Source organism: Pezoporus wallicus, unplaced genomic scaffold (assembly GCF_028554395.1).
Source record: "Pezoporus wallicus isolate ANWC-B61680 ecotype Strahan unplaced genomic scaffold, APGP_CSIRO_Pwel_v1 contig_11493, whole genome shotgun sequence".
Lineage (NCBI taxonomy): Eukaryota > Metazoa > Chordata > Aves > Psittaciformes > Psittacidae > Pezoporus > Pezoporus wallicus.
This window is the reverse complement of record NW_026635895.1, coordinates 459,906-482,177: the sequence shown is the minus strand read 5'-3', so window position 1 is coordinate 482,177 and position 22,272 is coordinate 459,906. Positions and strand designations below refer to the sequence as shown.

General features: G+C 46.9%; 1 protein-coding gene across 3 annotated transcripts in view; it reads right to left on the bottom strand.

The window, feature by feature from the left end:
• Positions 1-396: 396 nt before the first annotated feature.
• Positions 397-22,272, bottom strand: part of KCNH1 (potassium voltage-gated channel subfamily H member 1) — a 176,625-nt gene continuing 154,749 nt past the window's right edge. The window contains exons 11-12 of one of the 3 annotated variants that reach the window (XM_057398489.1): positions 4,818-6,039; positions 397-788 (exon numbers count right to left, since the gene is read on the bottom strand). In XM_057398489.1, the coding sequence (XP_057254472.1) occupies positions 5,191-6,039 (849 nt within the window). In that variant the 3' untranslated portion in view covers positions 397-788; positions 4,818-5,190. The remainder of the gene's footprint in view (positions 789-4,817; positions 6,040-22,272) is intronic. The other 2 variants (XM_057398488.1, XM_057398490.1) reach the window with 2 other exon arrangements.

Below are 22,272 nucleotides of genomic sequence, written 5' to 3'. Positions count from 1 at the left end.
GGAGACCACGTGGACATGAAGACATCAGCAGGAGACGCTTTTCATCACCTAACACCAGGACAAGAAAGCAGAGGTGCAGCAACCATGTGTTCTGCTGCCCGTAGGAAGGAGGACAAGCTCAGCACTGCGGAGACACACCCTGGTACCAGAAAAATGAAATCCATTTATTCCACCCCCTCTCTTGTAGGAGAAGCCACGAGAAGCACTACCAGGGCGGCTTAGCTTCAGAGATACCGTGAGCAACAAAGAGTGCTTTCTGAGCCTTATTCCCACCGGCTATGATACGGTGCTCTTCCAACTTCACACGTATTCCTGTTCCCTGACTATCGCAACGCTTGCCACCTGTTCTCTCAGTCACACTGTTCAACTGGAGAAACCCTAAGTCATGGCCTGAAAAGTCCAACAGTTAACAGACAAGATACTAGCTAGGACATGTGCTGGATTGCTTTTGGAAGAAAGAAGCTCCCTTCTTGTACTGGAATCATTAAATGAGGGATGTGCTTTTACTTAACGGAAACGCAGTCCATAGACTTATCTATACATAGATACTATATATATGTGTGTATGTACACGCATCTGCACAAGTGTCATCATACACGTTGTTGTTTATATAGTAAAGACAAATTAGGTATTAAATTCTTTCACAGACTGTTTAAGAGTGATTGAAAGTGTGTCACCTAATATTCACAGTAAATCGCTTGTTCGGTTCATTAAAGTGAAGTACTGTAGAAACAGAACATCACCTTCGAAGCTGTTAAACAGGGTGTTCGCTGGGATTCAGGGCAGCACTGTGAAAGAGATTTAAAGCAAGAATGATGTTTAAACAAGTAATACGCACACAGCAACACACAGAAGTCAACGTAGCTCAGCATGGTGGGGGAAAGGGCGGGGTTTGCTGTTTTAATCCTGTGCTGAAAATTTACCCGTTTGCTTTCTAACGGTTTCAACATGAACTTTTACAAGTTCCCATTTTACCAAATCATAACCCAGGCTCTTCCTCTCGGCTGAAACCTAATTCCACTGCCTAGCAAAACCGGAGTGCACCATCTCTTTTTGATCAATGCAGCTTGTTACATGGCAGAAGCACTGTGCCAGAACGCAGGTAAAGCTGAAGCTGTGTGTTTTCTCCTTTTTCTTATAGGACATACGTTTGTTAAGGGGCAGAAGCCTTATGTTCAGAGGAGATCATTCACTTCTAAACTGCAAAATAATGTAAGTAACTGAAAGGGCCTGGCCAACACATTGAGAGAAACAAGAGAAAAGGGAAAAGCTGACGAGTAAGAACAAGTAGCAATGAGAGTGGGTATTCACACTATCCAGCCAAGGCTCAATGGAGAAAGACAGATCTGTAACACAGGTGCTTTTAGCCACTCTCTGAAGGAGAGCCTGGGCACCACAGCACAGGGGCAGATGAGTTCAAAGGAGTCACTAGTCCCTGACTACTCCCATAGCAGGCAAGGATTTGCCCATTTAACCACTGAATAGCCCAGGGAATCCTGAGACCAAAGCTCATCCTAGATAGATAGTGTCTTTTGGTCACGTTCTCTTACAGCTCAGACACCTTACTGAGGGTAGATGAAGGCTCCTACAACGAGTTTTATTGCCTGCCGGTTCATAAAATCATCATAAAATGGGTCTAATCCCAGCTGCAGCTGTGCAAATCTACATGACATGGCCCGCTGTCAGCACTGGCCTGCAGCAGCCACCCTAAAGGTGTCACTGCGAGGAGCAGAGTTTCTCTGCAGTTTCATGACCGTAACAAAATCACAGTTGGCCATAATCTTTAAAGACATCAGGTTTTAAGTGTAGTTCCAGAGTGTGTTATTACGATCTTGGAAGGCTTTATAAATTGATGATAAATGGCTTTTATTACATAAGCGCCATAAAAGCCTTAAAAAGGGACTCTGTGCTGCACCCACCCGCTGTCATAAGGGTGTGCAAGGTATCGTGTTGTACTGAACGTCAGGCTGCAGGACAAGTACTTCCATCAAATGTGGACTTCTCCACCCCTATTCACACCTGTGGCTAGTTGTGGGGCCTCCAGGGCTGGCCCTGCCTTGACTCCAGACCTGGGCAACCAGCAACTCCAGCATCACCTTTAACAGATCCCTGAGGGCACATAAAAATACCACTGAGAACCATCAGCTCGGTATGAGCAACAAAGGGTCGGGTAACCACGTGTAGTTCCATGTCTGCACCGCGATGCTGGAGATACTAGGTGCATACTTTGGAGCTTATAAACATTTTCTCCTTCATCCACCTGGGATAAGCTCATGCCCATGTTTAACCAACTGCAGGTAACTGGGTGGCACCTTCACAAAGCGCCTGCAAAGTTCAGCAAGGCTTTCAGCCTGGCAAAGATTTTATGAGGAAAACCTAATGTCAGGAACATGATGCTGATGAGGCATTTGTCTGGATTAGGAAACTGGCTCCAAGCCAGTCTCTAAAATCTTGCTGCAACTTTGGACATCAGTTATCCTCGTATATCAATACACAAGTGAAACAGGGCACAATTTCATTACCCAGTCCATTTCCAGCCTGAGGAGACTAGAAAGAAAAACAATCCCTCAGCAGTTTCTAACTGAAACCATTACATATAGACTTCCTGGGGCAATCCCCCCCATAGCTGTTACACGACACTGTGGCCACTCGCAGCGACTGAAGCACCAAACACTGGGCATGCTTTTGGTCAGAGAGCCTTCCTCTGTCCTGCATGTCTGCAGTGTGTAACTGCAGAAGACACTACTTACCACTGGAAAAACCTAAACATAGAACAAGAAGTAAATTAAGGAAATGGCACCTTGGTTCTAGAGCAAGGAACCTCCCTGCTGCCTTCTCTTGTGGGAGGGAAAAGGTAGCCTCCAGCTCTCATCCTGATAGCTCTTTGTTGGGAATATTTCAGTCCTTAGAATCATAGAACGGTTTGGGTTGGAAAGGACCTTAAGATCATCAAATTCCAACCCCCCTGCCATGGGCAGGGACACCTCACACTAAACCATATCACCCAAGGCCTCGTCCAACCTGGTCTTGAACGCTGCCAGGGATGGAGCATTCACAGCCTCCCTGGGCAACCCATTCCAGTGCCTCACCACCCTCACAGGAAAGAATTTCCTCCTTAGATCCAATCTAAACTTCCCCTGTTTAAGTTTTAACCCGTTACCCCTTGTCCTGTCGCTACAGTCCCTAATGAAGAGCATCCCTATAGGCCCCCTTCAGATACTGGAAGCTGCTCTGAGGTCTCCACGCAGCCTTCTCTTCTCCAGGCAGAAGAGCCCCAACTTTCTCACCCTATCTTCATACTGGAGGTGCTCCAGTCCCCTGATCGTCCTCGTGGCCTTGTTCCAACAGTTCCACAACCTGTGGATGCTTCTCTATGGAAACAAGGTTAAGATGCTTCAAAGCCTAAACTAGCTGCCTCTAGACCCAGAAATGGTGATGCTGTGCTTGGGATCATCGGCATCTGCAAGCAAGCACTGTTACCTCAGAAACAGAGACCAGGACCTGAGCTGGTGGCTCTGCACAGCACGTCCTCCCTGCTGGTGTAGGACATGAGAGGACCTCACGCTTCCCCAGGGATGTCTGGCACAGTTCTGCACTGCACTGTGCAAGCATCAACACAGCAGAAATCCTTCCCTTGCCTCCTCCTTACTTCTTAACGTGAACAAAAACCTTGCCCCCAGAATCATGTGGGTTTTGTGACTGACTTATTAGTACGATGCAGAAAAACTTCAGTACTCCCACACCAGGGTAAGGCCTATTGCCTTTAGAAATGAAACCCCCAGAAAGCATTGCTTCTGAGCTCTACCCTACTGCTAAGTAAGTAGTGAGCATACTGGGTCAGTGGAGAGAATAAACTGGGAGGGTACACCTGTATCCCAAGGTGCTAACCCAAGCCATGATACCAGCTATGCTACCCTAGCTATCTCATGAATAACGAAGAGAAGTTTTGGTAAAGTGCTTCAATCTTCCCCCCAAAAAAGTTACGAAAATACAAGTTTTGGAAACATCATCTCCTTCTTTAAGAAGCAGCTCTTTTTGTTTCCTTGCTACAATAGCACTTGCATACAGTAAGCACTGTATTTCTACCTCTACTATCCATTTGCGTACTAGCTGGAATAGAGCAGGAACATTCCAGCTGGATGTAGAGGAAAATGCCACAATCTAAAATCTTTAAAAGTTCTGTGAGAGCCTTTGGCTACAATGAACATTACTAAAACAGGAACTTCTGAAGAAGAATAATGTAACAAGAATTAAAAGAGCAGATCATAGCAACACCGGGACAGAAACGGCACAGTGTATTTTCATGGCGAGGCCAATGTTAGTGATGTTCCCAACCCGTGGTGCAGTGGGCTGCGCTCACTGCACACCCAGTGGCAGGAGTTCAAAGCAAAGGTAACAAATACTCAAAGACATCTGAGACAGAAGGCGGGTTTGGGAGACTCAGTATCCTTGACTCATTACATGAGCATGTGGAAGGTCCCATTTAGCGACAGACCTGAAGCAGCGTGGCTATTGTCGAGATTGTTGTTAAATGTAGTCGCTTTATAGCACTGCACAGTTTGCAGTGGAGTAGCACTTTTTTTTTTTCCCTCTTTTTGGCGCTTCCTTGGCTACCCAAAATAATTTGGGTGCCGAGTAGCGCTCATTCCACTGGAAAGAAATAACACACATCCACTGCTCTTTGTGTTATCAGAGATACATGAAAATACACTGTGACACTGACCATGCTGTACAGGTGACCGAGACAGCGACAGCAGCAGCAGGAACAACCCCACCAGATGCTGACAACACAAGCACCCTGGCAAGTGCTTATTCACACAGGCAAAACCCGAGCAGGCGATGTAAGGCATGCTTCAAAACCCTCAGAGGTCACCTGGGGCCCATGGGGACTGCTGCTGCTGTCAGAATTCTTGTTCCAACATCCCGAGGGAAAGAGAGGAACTGGGGAGGGAAATGGGCACCAAGGGAGAAAAGAAACTTTAGAAACTGTACCCTTGCTGTCAAAAAGGCTTCAGAGTCAGCTGCCATCTTGACATGAGGTTGCAATTCCTGGTACCGTACCTTTTTGGACACGGGGAACATGCTTTAGCGAACTGGTCCCTCACTCGTTTTCAAGAAGGGTTACATTTAAAATGTTAGGGGGCTGTTTCTTTGCTTGTCGGGGTTTTGTTTGTGTTTAAAACAAACACCTCAGCTAGCTCCAAACATGTCTTTTTCTGATTCTGGAGACTGGGGCCTTGATGTTTCAAACAACTCCTGTGGCGACTGGGAGCTTCTTCTTGAGGTTAATATCCTAAGGATCTCAGCGAGCTGTTTTTCTATATTGGTCATTTTTGTGTTTAAAGCCTTGATGTCCTCTTTCAACTCGTGTTTCACTTCTAGCATGGTGGCCTGAAGAGTCTGTTCTGGGATGGGGTAGAAGGAATGCTTGACCTCGGTGAGGACCGGGCTGCGGTCCTGCGGGCTTCTCGTCTCCCCGACGTTATCCAAGCGCAAGTCGCTTTTTGTAATGCCGCTATCACAAGAGTCTGTCTTCTTCAGGGTAGCTTCTCCCGAAGCTTTAGTTCTCTCCGGTAAAGTCTCCATGGACTCTGCTTTAGACACCTTGTTCCAGTCTTCACCTTTCCCACAGGCGTCTTTGAACTTGGCCCAGCCTTTCCGTCGGGGGAAGTCCCCGGACACTTTACATCCCACGTAGTCCGACGTCGGGGCCTGCAGCTTCGCCTGGTCAGAGGCCCCAGACGTGGAAGCGGACTGGTAGGCCACGGGGGTCGCCGGGCTCTCCCGGACAGTCACGACGCTGGCTTTGACCACCGAGCGCGCCGAGGAGTGCTCCCCGAGAACGTTCCCCTTCTCCACGTCCAGCTCATCCGGCTCCCGGCCCCTCTCTGCTGCGAGCCGCGCTTCCTTCTGCTGCCTGAACCTCTGGAAGAGGCGGCGGACAGGGTGGTCCGGGGGTAAGATCAGGGGCGCCTCGTTCTTCCTCTTCATTCTCTCCTCCTCTTCACGTTTGACGTCGCTGATCTTCCGGAACACAATCTACAGGGGAAAGGAGATTTCAACTCTGTGGTTAACTGCACATTTGTTGAGGGGTAGAAGCAGAGAAAGAGTTATTGGAAAGAATTCATTTTAGCTGACAAATGCACAATCTCTGCATGTTTACAGCAACGTTTTCAAGTGTCTTATCGTGTGTCTTTCCTTATTTAAGAGCATACACCATCTGTCTCATATCACCAGGGAGAAAAGAAAGCAGAACGAGGTTTCTGCAGTTGTGAGCGGTCAGCAAGGCAGCACCATTGGAAATAAAATGAAACCAGGAAGTTGTTCTATTTTGTGTTAAAAGTGACTTCTTACGTTTGTTTTCATGACTCGATAATTTAGCACCAAGTTTCTCTTACTACGAAGAGCCATTCTCCTGTCTTACATCAGTCTCATCCCAGAGCGATGCCATTTACCATGCTATGCCATGCAAAAGGTTCTGATACTATTTTAGTACAGCTTGACCCATAATGAGGCCAGTACAGCAGAGATTCTAACAGCAGTTTGCAAAGTGCTTCTTGCCCTGCTTCCTTCCCACGCCCCCTTCTAGAAGCAAGTTGGGGTGTAGGGAGGAGGCAAAGCTCAAGTCAATCCCACAGCAGAGGAATGGGTTCTGTGAGACCTGTTCAAGGCTTGACTACTGCAGAAGCTTGAAGAGCTTCGTGTCTTATTTCTTTATTTCTATGGAAAAGGGGGCATTTTTGCACAAAGAAACATCAGTCAGTTTTCTGTCCACCTCCTAATTACATCTTCCTGAGCCTGTAGGAGAAGCGATCTCTCTGGGAGCAGCCCAAGGGTCTCATGGTACTGACATAAGTGCCCCATACACCCCCAAAGTGCAGCCAGGCAACGTTTCTTCCCTGGAGCAGATGAAAACACATTGCCTTCACCCTGTGTTTGACAGTGGTGTCGGCATCTTCCAAGCCAAAGAGCTCCACTGTGGTATTAAAGGAGAACCAGTAAGTAGCCTGGTTTGAAAACAGGAGGTCCCCTAACCTGAAGTTCTCAATAGAGTATAACAGATGTAACCCCCTGCTTCTACTGAGCAGTGATATTTAATCTCTTCAGCTGCTTTTGGGAAAATCCACTCCATGTCCTTACACTGCAGTGCAGAAATAACTTTCAGCTTCAAACAGTTATTAGGAGATGTGTAAATAAAGCCATCCCTCTATCGCAGACCCATTTAAATTAAACTGAACATAATAAGCACTGCTTCACTGGCACACACAAAACACATGTTTCTCCAGACTCCAATGCTTCTTGACAGATTTGTCATTGTGAAGCAGGGAATAAACATCTTAACGCTGTGTCTTTGGAAGGAAGAAGTTGTCAGACTTGGCAGCATTTCCCAAATACAAAAGAACAGAATTAGCAGGAAGGATATTTTATTCCCAGGCTGCAATTAGGAAACTAAATGTGAAATAAGAATAAGAAAACAGGGTAGTTGAGAGGCTTTTTTTCTTATTCCACCAGGAAACTCAGCCTGCAGTGAGCTCAGTAGAAAGCAGCGTAATCCTTAGAAATGAAAGAATAGCACTTACTCACGGGGAAGGGAGAACCACAGAATGGGTTGGGTTGGAACGGACCTTAAAGGTCATCTAGTTCCAAACCTCTGCCACAAGCAGGGACACCTCCCACTGACCTATGGATCTAGACTGTGTCTTCTTTAAATGCTCAGAAGTCACCCTCACAGGGCTCATCAGGGAAGGCACTACCAGTCCGGTCCCACTGCAGTACCTCTCCCTATGTCATGACTGGCTTTCGTAACACAAACGGGCAAGTTATTGCACAGAAGCTGCCCCTGCTATAGCACCACGCAGGTGAGGGGGCAACGGAACAAGTCTCAAGCACTAACTCATGGCTAGCTCAACCCATACTCGTACTAGCCACTGCATTTCATCCCGCAGGTAGCACGGTCTCCGTGGAGCACACAAAAAGCACATTTACTACTTGTCCGCGTACAAAGGCGGGCACTGAGAGGTAAGTTGTAAGTGGTGCTTATCGCCCTATTGCCCTGCTGCTTTCCACTGCACTGCCTAGATGAGCCCTGCTGATGCTAAGCTGTGGAGAGCAGCCATCAGCTCTCTCACTGTGTGGCGGTCAGCCTCACGGCCCTGAGCATACCTCCACTTCTCCCCCTTCAGGAGATCAGATCGGAATAGAACCAGGAAGGTGCCTTTGCGATGGGTAACTGCTACCATGCTAATGAGACCCCTCATTGCCTTTTTCCACATGAACGCCAGCTACAAGGCGAATACACCACTGAAGCAACCGCCCGTGTGAACGCACACGCGCGATCCTCAGACCTCCCACCCTGCTTGACGTCTTTGACGGGTATACATTCAGGTGCATTGCAGCTCAAACCCTTGCACATTTGCCAGGGGACACAGCCTCCAACTCTTGGGTTGGCTTCTTTTAAGCAGCTCCTAAGACACTGGACAAACACCGGTCAGCGAGCAGCTTACCTTTGGGAAGACCAGGCAAGGCTGCCACTGGTCTCCTCTTTTGCAAGCTCCCCAGTGCCATATACTCTCAAGACAGCTCCATATTTATGTAGCAAGCAGAAGTGCTAGACCTATGCAAAGCTCAGCAGTAACTGGAAATACTTCACAGAACTGCATTTTGGATTTTTGTCTGGTTTTTTTTTTAAGGTTAAATGTGAGTCCTTCTAAATAAATACACAAGTAACTGTTTTAAATGGACTGTTTTCTTACAATTGCTGAGGAAAAAGCAGTTGTTAAGTGGTTAAGCAGCTTCCGCAGCACCTAAGGTACCAGAAAATGTGGCAGTTGTGCTGATGTACATACAACTGCTCCCACAAGAGTGAGAGTACAAAGGAAAATAGGTTTCATTTCTTATACGGAAGAGAAGTCATGAAGGCAGTTCAGAGAACCTGTGCTAAGTTGGCCATTAAAGCTGAGGAGTGCCTTGCAACAAGATAAAAGGCTGACATGTTCTGTAATAGCACTATCTCATCATACCAGATGCAAGTATAGAGATAGTAACTTAAGTGCCTGCTTCCTTTACACAGAGATGGGAGTGGGAGCACGAAGAGTATGTCAGGGGTGTATGAAATCAGACATGGCATGAACAGGGGCAGGCAGGGATTGATTATACAGTGTCTTACCCAATATCAAAAGCACAGCATCAGATGATAGCAGGAAGAGTCTCATAAAAACCAAAGACAAGTTCTGAGCATATTAGACATTTGAAAGATACTAACATTAATAAAGGGTGGTCTGAATGCAAAAAGTGCATGCAGATTCAACAGACCGAGCAAAAACTTGGTCAAGAAAGCCACGGAGGGCTACCAAACAGACAAAACTGATATTCTATATCCTGCTGAGGAGTTAAAAATAGTGGGAGGCTGCAAACACATTCGTAATAACCTCACACAGGGAAGTTTTGTTCTTATGGCCTCCTCAGGCATCCCTAGGCAACCCTAAATAATTCCATAGGCTAAATCTGGAACTGCCGCCTCACTCACTACTAAGGAAACGTTCCCAATGCAAGTGACACAAGTGCCAGAGGGAAAAACCATCACAAGACAAGACAATACAGGCTTGAAGATCTAAGCCTTAAATAGCTGAGCAGGCTGCTGACCTATTTCAGACAAAGGCTTACACTCGCTACACCCTTCACTTGTCCATAGGGAGAGGCAGGACCAATGTGCCATTACTGTGTAGTACCCGTAGATTTGATGTAGTCACTTTGGAACTTGCCCAGGTTTGAATGAAACAACTAAAAACGGCGTGTTGGTTTGGTACAACAGGGTAGACCACTGCACACGGGGAATGGAGAAGTCCACTCTCTCTAGTTACTCTTGGAATGAACAGGCAGCTGATGGGTTTCACTGCCTCTCAACTGGCGGTCGCCCACAAATGACACTAGAAGGACGCTGCCCATTGAATCATAGCGAGTCATGTTCTTCAACCCTCTGCATGCTCCCAGGAAGGTGCAACCAAGAGAAGGGAGAGGAAGTAATGTATTAGCAACTGTACTGTGGTCTTATTAACTGATTGTAAATGCAACCATTGTGCCACAACTGCATGAGACAGACCTAAAGATCAGGGGGTGCTTAACTCAAAACAAAAAAGATACTGAAAACCTTACCCTGTCAGATGCTAAAAAAGGCCTGTCTGCATCTGAACCGGAAAGGATCTTTTGGTCTTAGGCAAAAACATCCAGATTTCTTTGCAACTTTGATTTGTAAGAACTGATTCAAACCCCACAGGAACAGACAGAAATACGGATTTCATCATGTTTTGAAGCTGTCATCATGGAGTTACAATGATGAGGCTCCTTGTCACAAGGCTGTTTCTGTTATTAGCTCTGCAAGCTTCTTGCCTTTCCACCTCTATAGCACGCACAAATCTGCAAGATCTGGCAGGTCTTTCTGAGCATTAACAGCAAGTAGCATGGCAGCATTTGTTTCTGGTGCTTAATAATAATTGTCTTTCACGGATACAGAAACATTTGCAGGCGCTGGAAGTGCCAGATATCATAAACAATTAAAAAGCTTAAATTACTCCAGACGGTGCTCACAGAAAATGGACTTCAGTGGGAGGAAAACAAGCACAAAAAGGCATTTCTTATTATGCAGTCCACCTAGGATCTGCCAAGAAGCGATGAAAATACCTTCAGGCTGATGTCTTTTGCAAAAAAAAAAAGAGGGAGTTACTGATCCTACCTTCTCACAAAACACAGGATCGACAGTGCGGGCTCATGAAGCTTTCCACCCAACTTTGCAATGGGTTTCACTTCCATTATCTATTACCATAGACAATTCCTGCGTTAAATGCTAGTCTCAGGTGCACCTCTGGATTATAGAGGTGTGAGAAGGTCTGTAAGTACATGGGTCACATTCACAACAGGTGGGGTGCAGATTCCATGATGCAGTTCATGTTCCAAGGCACAATGCTCAGAGTGCACATACCTGTTAAAAGGCTGATGCACATTACCCAGTTTGTAGTCCCATGTTGTTTGCCTCTGACCCTGGCTTTCAGAAAATCATAGAACCCCAGCCTGGTTTGTGTTGGGAGGGACCTTAAAGCACACCCAGTTCCAACCCCCTGCCATGGGCAGGGACACCTTCCACTAGAGCAGCTTGCGCCAAGCCCCTGTGTCCAACCTGGCCTTGACCACTGCTACAGGCCACACCAGCAGAGTTTGGTTTCTGCTTCTGAAGAGGAACACGTTTCTCTCCAGTTAACATCACACTCCTCCCAAACATTTCTAGTTCTGAGTAATCATCTGAGAACTGAAGGCAAACTCTGATTCAGAGGGCCCTGGCGGCGGGGCCGTAAGGGAGTGCTGGTGTCCGGAGTGCTGTCAGTCAACCTCAGGCATACCTGAGACACAGAGAGCCCAAAAGCCAATGCGTGCATGGGCACAGCCCTTTTGCATCCCCAAGAAGTCCTTGTCCTGCAGAGAGTCACCCTGCCCTTCAGACAGAGCAGCACCTGCTTCCTGTCCGAAAATCAGACTGCTGGATCAGTCATAGACACGTGCTTGGAAGAAAGAAACAGAACTCTGTAAGTGAAAGGGCCACCACACTATGCAGATGAATAGAGGTAACACGTTTTCAGTCTATGCAGAGCATCTGGGCCAACTGCTACTGTCACGAGCACCATTGGCTTCAACAGCACTGAAGCTCTCCTCTGTGACAGCATAGCAGTAGCCTAATTACAACTTCCAGAAATGCTGACTTGAATATTAATGTTGCATCGTGTCACTAGTATTAGCGGTTAGAAGTTCTGCACAACTCAAGGCTCTACTCCTTTACGTCAACCTCCTCATTCTAACTCACGCTTACATGGCTGTGTGAGTACTGAGAGAAAAGGAAACAGATTTTGCCAAAACGCTACTGAAAACAAGACAGAATTATATATCCAGACTGGAAGTAACGTGCCCATTACTGTAAGTAACAGACAAGAACTGCCTGATCTACAACAGGCTCCCTAGCAAGTTTTGAGGCATCCAGAGATGCGCCTTCTCCAAAAGAGGCTGGAAAACCTCGCCATTAGTAAACTTAGGCAGCCACATAACTAAAACCAAATACACACCCCATTGACAGTAATTTGGATGGACATTCACAACTACAGTACATTATGGCTCATTAGCAACCTCCTTCATTCACTTGGAACAAGAACAAGAGAGAAACAGGAAAAAATCTCTGAAACGTACATTGCTAAAGAGAGCTAGTAGAACTTCATTATTTCTGAGAGGAAGGGTAGCTGTTACAAGCAAATACCTCACATGTAGCCGAGGGCTTTGGGGAAATTATACCAGATCTAAAGGGGGAATGCTGTCCCACCTGAGAACTACTGTCTGTCAGAATGTGAAATGCTCCGTAGGAGCTTCTTGTTTGTAGTAAATGAGGAAAAGAGAGTGTTTGTGCTCCCTGCCTGCCAAGTGTCAGCAGTTCCCAGCAGCAACACCTATAAAATACTATTTTTATGTTGGTTTGGTGGGGGGGTTGTGCTTTTTCATGCAGTTTTAGCACGGGGGGTGCTTTTGGATCCGTGTACGCACAGCAGACAAATAAACAGCTCATACAGACTCATCTTTTCCCCCAGATCAACACAGACCTTCGTTCTCGGGCAGACAATGCTGCCTCAAAAACTGCTTTACGGAGAGCCCGAGGCACAGCAGGAACTCGCCTCTCTGTCACCTGAATTACAGCTACACAAAATGTCATATAATGTGTACACCGTGCCTTGTCAAGAGGCAGAGCCTGCTTCCCCAAGCTCCCTGTGGCTCCCTGCCATTTACCAAGCATTTCTGGACAGAAATCAGGCAATTTGTGTGAGTCAAGGGTCTGGGATTTCTCCCCCACCCCAACCCAGAGACCATTTCACTTGAGATCTGAAACGGACGCAGAGGTTGTAGAGCTGAGGAAAGCAATCATGTGTTGACACAACAGTTAAACTGTATAGTTTGTTTGCAGCGATTCCATTCTAGACACTAGCTGGCTGCTAAGATAATGTCCTCTTAGCCCTTGTCTTTCCTTCATGCACTTTTTCGCCTGCTTTCGTTTATCTGCTTTCTGTCATTGGGCTCATAGTGACTGACAGGTATTTTACTTTCCAAGAGGGTATCAATTGCATTTTCAACTGTACCCAGGTCCATCAGGCACCATCAGTCCCAAGAGCTTAAGAGCCATCCAGGTACCTTTGAATGCCCACTCAAACCCATCCGCGCAAACACAATGCTCTGTGTCCCTGATGGACGAGGCTCGTGCAGCTGAGAGCTCCTTGCATAAACTGCCTAAGATAGCGTGAACTGATCTTTATGTGTCTCTCTTCAAGTTAACAGGCTTAAAAGTTCAGCTCGAATACTGAAGGAAACCAAACTAACCTGGAGCTCTGCACAGAAAGGGAATACATCTTCCACCAGAGCAGGTAACCCCGTATGGCTGCACCATGCGCACCCAGCGACACTCAGCTGGTCTGTCCTTCCCCTCTTGGATGACACCACGTGAGAAGGAAACCAACTTTTAATAACTGAAGGAGAACCAGCAATAACAAGGACCTGGTTTGCTATTTCCCAAAGCAGCTGTCAAACCTCTTCAGCCCTAACAGCCAGGAGCTTAAAACCTTGAAGGGAAGAAAACAGTTGACTGCAGTGAGTTGTCTCTGCTATTCTCATTACAAGGAGCATCTCTAAGGCAGCAGTTCCTGCCAGCCTGCTGCAGCCCAGTTGCAGCTGGTGATAAGTGATGGTGCTGCCTTCCCTGTCAAGTGTCACAACTGATGGCTGTCTCCTGTGTAGGAAATGCATGGGAGAGCTAGTTAAAACAGCCAAGAACTGACAGATCCCTCCAAATAATCTCAGAGAGGATCCTTTAGAGCTGTACTCCCTGACTCTGTTTCGGGTATTTTTGTTCTGTGAAAGCACGGTGCCATGGCAAATACAGATTCAAACGCTGACAGGTGGATGCGTTCTGTTTTCTCAGTGTATTTCATTCACCAAGTGGTTTACAGCAGTTCCTCAATCCTCCAAATATGACCAATGTCATTATTTTTATTTACTCTTTCCACAGCAGCCATGCTTAGGGCTGCATTAGTCTTCCACCTTATACACACACAGAACAAAATGCCATTATACAATGAGGCAAAATGCCCTGTTGCACACGAAGGCATCGCACGCCCAGCATATACTGCAATGTCTGCCCTCAGCCACACAAGACTCTCTGAGCAGTTTGAAAAGGCACTTGTGCAAGATGCCCCTTTCCGCGGTGACTCGTAAAGGTTCACCCTCGCGAGTTCCACAGGAGAGATCCTCAATACCATTTGTCAAGGCAGTTGTGGTTTCGACACACTTTAACATTCCCAAATGTCCCCTGAAGAAAAACACTGCTTTAGAAGAGGACGACCGGGATAATTCGGCACAGGCACATTGTTTCCTCACAACTAGACTGAAATAATCATTACAAAAATCTTTACCATCGTGTGTATTAAAAATATTACAAAATTAAATCTGAATATTGAAAAGCTCTCATGCCAACCTCTATTACCAGGAGCAGCGGGAACTGCAGGCTCTAGACTCCCTGGCAACATCTAATGTGAGCCTAAAACTGCCTTTGGCCCAGCTTTTATTTCATAGATTCATGGAATGGTTTGGTTGGAAGCAACCTTAAAGCTCATCCAAGGACACCTTCCACTGGAGCAGCTTGCTCCAAGCCCCTGTGTCCAACCTGGCCTTGAACACTGCCAGGGATGGGGCAGCCACAGCTTCTCTGGGCACCCTGTGCCAGCGCTTCAGCACCCTGATTTGCATCACACCTCTGACATACAGATACGGACGGAGATGTATTCACAACGGTATCTGCATCTCCAAACACCATTTCAGTCATCATAAATTCCAACTGCATTTCCAACTACTTTGTTAAAAGGTTTTGTTTAGAAAAATTGCGCTGGCATCTGACTTTTGCATTACAGGGTCACAGCGCTGTCTCCTTTTCCCCGAGTAGCTGAGAACACTCACAGACAGCAGAAAGCAAATTCCCTTTTTCCCTCTGCCAAAAGAATTCGAATACCCCTTTTTGAACTCGAGCATGCTCCAGTCACCACGTTATGGGGCAGGGCTGCCCAGCCAGCACACAGACTCAATTCAAACTCTGAGATGCACAGAAACCCAGGGAGGGGAAGCTCTTTCTCCACTTTCCTCCTTTCCCAGAGCTTTGTTTGCACCGGGACAAGGCAACGGTGCCAAGAGACCCCACTCGCTGCAAGCAAGACCCAGGCCAGAATGGCTCAGGTCACTCTGGGGAGAGCTGCTCTTGCACTTCAGACACAGACACCATAGGGCCTTCCACCTTCAAGGCTACAGACCCAGCCTGCCACGTTTCCAAGCAAGTGACACAAGCCCAACTAAGGGAGGGCTGAAGGAATTCCGCCTGCTTTTAAAAGCAGGGATTGGAACCCAGGTCCCCAGCTCCCCTCAGGCAGGTGACAGGAATGGTGCTGCTGCTACCTGGAGACAGAGGCTCTCATCAGGAGACAGGATCCCTAAGTTCTGGCTCCTGCTTTAGCGAACACCCTCACTAGTAGTTCTCTGCTGGAGAGACTATGACACCTAATCCAGTACCTGCCCTGGACAGCAGTTTTACCATTCTCTACATCTCCTCAAATCAATGGCAAACAGGAATTTCCTGAGCCTGAAAACTACCCCGGTTTTACCTAATAGCCACCTCCTGCTTTGTAACCCTAACCCCTCATTTCCCCAGACTAAAAAGTTTCCTTCCATCCTACAGGCAGCTGTTTATTTAAGCTTTCTCCTCTTCTGTTTTTCCACCTCACTGAGGCAATGCAAAACATTTCATTTTCACTTTGAGAGGCAGGTTCAGCTGTAGCTTGAATGAGGCAGATCACAGGCTGTACATCAACATGCTTTTAAGTGATCAATACAATATTGATCGCTTAACTATTCTGCTTTGCCATCTCCACCTCTTCCATGTTCTAATGTCACATTGGGCTAAACTTAAATACCTGGGGTGACATCTCCTTGCTTCCTTCTAAGGGGCACTGAAAAACAGTTTTCTCCTCGATCCATTCTTCTGAAATGAGGAAACAGAGAGACAAGACAAAGAGCTCGCCTTTGAGCAAGGTGCCTCCCTTCCACCCGTAACACGGGCATGGGTAACTCCTAGCCTCCGATCCTCTCTGAAACGATGTACTTTGAATTTCAGACGTGTACCAGTATCCAGGAGCGGCCCTGCCTCAGGTTAAGAGCTCAGCAAAGCCTTATAATCTCAGCTTAACCCCCCACACTCTCTTTAGTTCCCCATGTGCGTTTATGGTTTATATTTACAGAGCATACTCTCCTTATTTTAAACCAATACAAAGGCAGAAGGTCCCCCCGAGCCTTCTCTTCTCCAGACTGAACTGGGCAGGCTGGGGGGTCCTCACTGCAGGGCAGCACGGAGGGGAGGAAGCACTCTCGATTGCTTTCACTGTCTCCAAAACGTGGTTGAGGACAGCAAATCCCCTGCCTGCCTCCACCTCCCAAAGCCAGCTCTTGCAGCGAGAGAGGTGAAGAACGCAAAGCCTTGCAAACTGCCTTCTCCTCTCCCCGCTCCCCAAACTCCCTCAGCAATAGAAGAGGCAGGGGACTAAAATCTTTCTGCACTGCACAAAGGTGGGCGCGTGAGGCCCCTCTCTCATGGACAGACCGTGGGCAGTGCTGGGTATCACCAGTTTCACCTCAAGTCCATCTATCTCTATCACACTGACGGACTCTGAACTTTCTAGAACAGCTTTAACGGGGGGGGGGGGGGATCACCTCTATTTGGCCTCTCAGCTTTCAGAAGGCCCTTGGGAAGGTTTGTCAGAAACGTGCTTGCAGGCTGCGGATGGGCAACGGGAGGAGTGGGCGATGGGCCACTCCTGCACGGCGTGATGTCTGCAGGCAGGACTGCACACCACGGCGGGACGTGAGCTCAGTGCTAACAGGCAGCTGTTTCCGTGGAGACAGACACAATAACTTCCACAGCAGCTCCAGGCTATCAAGTAGGTTGCACTTGTGATGTTGGACCGAATGAAAACACCCTTTGAAGATGTAATGCTCAGGAATCTTTTCAATTGTGGTTCCAAATTCACTTTTCCCCCCTCAGATGGTATTTCTCCTCCAGTTAGGAAAAGCCCAGTCTGCTCTCTATTAGATGCTTCTCTACCAGCAAAGTTTGCCCGATCCGTCATTTTAAACAGATTTTGTCTTTTGTATTCCTCTTACTTAGCATTTGCCATTTCATACACGACTTCTTAGGAAACAAAGGGGCTAGTTTATTAAGACAGGATTATTTCTAGAACATTAGTTTGGGTTAAACCAGCTAAATTCAAACTGCTGCTCCTCAAAACCATCATCCTTGGAATACTGTGACTTGGGAAGCTGTTACTTTAGTAAGCCATACAATATTTCAGCAGTTATCTTACATATGGCTGTGTAGCAGCATCTGTTCTGCAAGCCAGCTGCCCTCAGCACGTGCTGCCTGGAACTGAGCTTGTGGAAACTATGAGTTACAACAGCACCGTCTGATTTTCATTCCTTTGCCTTTTTCTATATTGATACCACCCGCATCTATATTGCTACAACCTTGTTCAGGTGCAGTGGGGCGTAAAAGAAGATCCTTTTCATTTTGTTATTAGAACTTCTCCCTTGGAAGAGCCCCAGGTTTGCCATTAAAGGCTGTAGAGCTGGCCATGAACTGTTGTTGCTGCTGCTGTACCATGCAGACCCAGAGAACTCAGCAGAGGAGCAGGATGCTGCAATGACTCCCTGTGAGCTGAGGCAAGTTACTTCGCAGGGGATATTGTAACTCATCAGCACACAAACCTCGTCTTTACCTGACTCAAGAGAACAGGGTACCTAAGAGGGAAGGCAGAAGTACTCTGTCTTACTAGATACTTGGCATTCCATGTTGCATTTGATTATCTTCTTGAATGCATCACTCGCTGGCTACATCTACCACATTAAAGCTTTGAAGTGGTCATCAGGCAGACGAGGTAACTGAGCTGCATGTGAGAAGACTTCTAGCCCACACCTGCGGGGTCAGGGAGAAGCTGGGCTCATCCCTGCACCCCATCCAGCTACACTGAGCTAGACGAAGCCTCCGCTCTCTGCAAACACCTGGCCCTTGTGCCCGTACGGGTTATTGAAACTGCATCTTGCCAAACCAGCCCCACTCTGGTGCTAAAGCACTGAGTCACTCTCAACTGCCTGCGAACTGCCAAGGCGTTTACATGCTGCGATACAAGATGCTGTTCTTGTTTTCAGAGACTTCTTCCCATTCAAAACCTCTTCAAGGACAAAGCTACAACAAGCAATTACTGAAAGCAAAGCGAATGACAAGGAAACGCACCATTCCTTGCTGGGGCACTCCAGAACTGGTGTTGCTTTTGGGTTTGTGGTTGCTCCTGGTTTTCACACTACCAGCCCGATACTGCTGCATCCAGAACTTGAGCTGTGCTTACAACCCCTCCTGGGCAGCAGGGTGAGGAAGCAGCACAGCTATTCTCCTGCCAGCTTCATGCAGCAACTCGGTGACCAATCACACAGCACAGATGCGACCCGGCTGCTCTGCAGCCTCCTGCTCAACCCCATTGCGACAGGAGGCCGACGGCAAGGCTGCTCAGTTCCCCTCCTGGGTACCTCAGGAGACACAGATTAGCCTCCTGAACTGCACGGAAACATGCTGACTGCGGTGGCACCTGCCAAACAGATGAAATCAGAGCTCTGAACGCACCACATCGTTCCTTCTATACACACAGACCATTAAGTCTCCTAGCCGCAGCTCAGCATGATGATGCCCTATCTGTTCTACACACAGGGAACTTGTTAAAGGCCACCAGAGAAATCTTCTTGCAGAGCAGAGGAGCAGGCTAGTATCCCCCGAGTCTCCTGTTAATGCACTACGCAGAAGTCCCTCTTCCTCTTGTAGGCTTGGGACTGATCAGAAGCTTTCTATGCAGCTTAGTAACACCAGACACTGCAGAGGTCCTGCAGGACCTAAATGCTGCACAGTGCTGCATAACATCAAAAGGCTAATGCAGTAATGTGATGATCCAGCTATGCCTTGCGGGGTTTGTAGGCAGCCACACACACAGAAGTTAAACTCAGACGCTTTCTGGCTAACCAAAGTGGCTCCAAACACCACAACAGCTCACAGAGCAAACACCCAAAGGGAATACTGACTGGCCTACGTCCTCACTTTAACTGAAAGAACAATCCGGACAACTAATTTGCAAACGCATCATAGAGAGGGTTGAGAAGTGCTTTGCACATAAGGGGAGCAGGACTGGGATGGTTCAGACCCCCTGTGGCTGATGGCAGCAGCTCCGTTTGTTTTATGGCTTGCTCATCTGGCCTGAACAAAGGCACTAGGGTCAGGAGTCAGGGCTGAGCTGCGCTTGCTGCTGGGAAGGTCAAGCGTTCCTGGCAGTGGAAGATGCGATGGGAAAAGTCATCATCTCTGATGAGGCTGTTGCTCCATCGTTTAAAGTCAGACGTTCATAAAGGGAAACCTAAATGCCTGAGCAGCTGAGAGTGGCAGTTCTACTTTCTCCCTTACTCTGTCAAAGCTGAGATAGGGTCTGCACTCAGATGTACGCCCTCCCTCTTCCCACACTTTGTTCCCCCACTTCACTGCCACATTGAGGCTTACGTCTGTGCCTAACTATAGCTGATGGCACCCTCTTAGCACTGGCAGTTTCAAGCAACAAGCAGATGTCACTGCGGCCTCTAACACATTGCCGGACACAGCTTAAAAGCATCATGATTTTCTCAAAAACATTTCCAGTTTGCATTAGCATTAGAGAACCAAACAAGTGTTTAACAGATAACAACTTGTGCTTCATAACACACAGGCAGTCTGTGTCACAAGCAAAAGGCTCAGAAAATCAGCTCCTGGTCTCAGCTGAAGAAGCAGGCATCAGCCACAGCATTTCATTTCCTGACCACTTTCTATCTACTCTGTAAATATCTGGCAATTAAAACGTCTCCTGCACTTTGTCACGTACAGGAAATGGACCCAGAATCAACACCAACACAGCAGTCAGAAAAAATAAACCCAAACAAAGCACTACTAATTTAAGTGAAGTATGCACTGGATTTTTACAGGTAGTTTGGTATCAACAAGAATCACCATTCTTAACCCCCTCCACGAGACAGTTACGGCACACCTTATTCAACTTCTTAGGTGTTTTCCCCCTGTCTAAAGAGGTCTTTTCAAGATAGAACAGAAAGCTCCAGCTATAGTTTTCAGGTCACTAAAGACGCTTTCAGATACTCCAGGAGCTGCTCTCCTCCTCACAAGAGGCTCCAAGACAGAAGCATTCAAAAGCTCCTGCCGGTGTAGGGACGCTGAGGAGGAAGACAAAAGGTCTCTGTGAAGTCCTTCATTTCAACTGGAATACCAGTAATCACTGCCAAAACATCGGTCTGGCTGCACACATAAGAATCAGTAAAACGTTCCAGTAGAAATAAGTACTTCAGGATTGATCCAAAGTGTATAAACAACAGTCAAACTACCTATCTAGGCTTTGGCAGAAGCTTTAGTCTCTTAAATAGTATCTGTCCTCTTCAATATCACCCTTTACCTGGGAATCTTAAGTAGATTCAACTTTATAACAGCTTCTGGGGCAAGGAAAATATTATTGCTTTTGCTGCCTGGATGGAGAGTGAAGAGAGTGAATAATAATCAGCCTACTCCTTATACCAGATGCCTGCAGTAGGGAGAAAAGCAATCCTTATCTCCCCAGCAATATAGGATGCTCACTGTAAGAATAAATACCCCAAAGAGTCATACATCCTTGCAGAACAGTTCTATACAGTGCATTTAATTACCAGTACTCTAAATAAATTACTGTGACTTGTGTGATGCAACAGGAATAAGCGGTCCCCACTTCTGGGATGAGTTGTTTTCAGGCAAAAAGGAAGACATAGGAGTAAAGCAGTGATTCTAACTGCTACCACTATAATGGAAGGGGGAGAAGTTAGTTTATCCAAGGGTATTAATTTGACCATGCTCTACTAGACTTGCGTGCAGATAAAAAACTTGACTTCAGGCAAATACAAACTGACCTCATCCCACCAGGGTTGCAGGTCCCAGGAATGTGCACTACTGTGAAGTGCTCATCGTTATTGCCAGGTTAAGTGTCTCAGGTAGAAAATACTGCATAAATAAAGACTGTCAGAGCCTGGAGCGTTCAGAAAGCCCAAGCTCTGGTTGCCTCTGACAACCCACATGTAACACCACGGTCATTATTCAGGAAAGCTCTGCCCTCTAACCCAGGGCTCCTGTGCCATGAGCAGGGCTGAGTTCATGAGGTGCTATTTGTCACAGCATGACCTGGTCTATCAACCACCAGGATCCACAGCATCCAAACCCTGCGCAGCCAACAGAGTCATTTCCTCATGGGCTTTCCTTGTTGCAGTTCCAAAGATTAATGAGCTCCTTTTTGCAATGCCCTGACATTACTGCCCATTTACCTGCAGAAGAAAGATTGCATGAGTGCTTCTAGTACAACTCGTGCTTTATAATCAAGCCAGACTGTTTCTTTAATATCAATGCGTGTAGTTCATCCTTCAAGTTCAATCAATGAGGATCAAAATAAGTTATGACTTGTATGCATACAAAAAGGCTTGAGCCAGCCCGTAAACAGCTATATGGATTTTGTGGAGCCTGAAGGATGACTCTGTTGGAAGCGTGGGAAGCCGCACACTTTCAGACAGTCAGAAAAGGAGGGAATGTCATTGACTAGTGTCAGGGCAAGTGCATCTCTCAGGAACGCCAGAGACTAAGGAGCACTGTGGAAACGATTAAAGCATATTGCACTGCAGCACTTACGCATACACCTCAACCCATACTCCTAGGAGAGCCCATCAAGCTATAGCGTAATCTATCTTCCTGTACTACAGCTTTCTGTCATTTTTAACTAGGCAGCTCTTCAAGGAGAGACAGCAGTGAGAAACAAAGGGTTTCCTGAGAATAGAAGGTCTATTTTCAAGAACTTAAAAATAAATATGGACATTGTTTTGTAACGAGAACACATGCTATGGAAATAGAATAATAAAACCCCTCTCTCCAGCGACCTCTGTAAGCCAGGGCAGTAGAAATGCTTCTTAAGTCTAAGGAAAACTAAGGCACAGAATAGCTGTGACTCATAGAAATGTATCTTCTGAAATGTCTGCTTTAGCAATTTGATGCATTTACATTGAAGAATGTTAAGTATT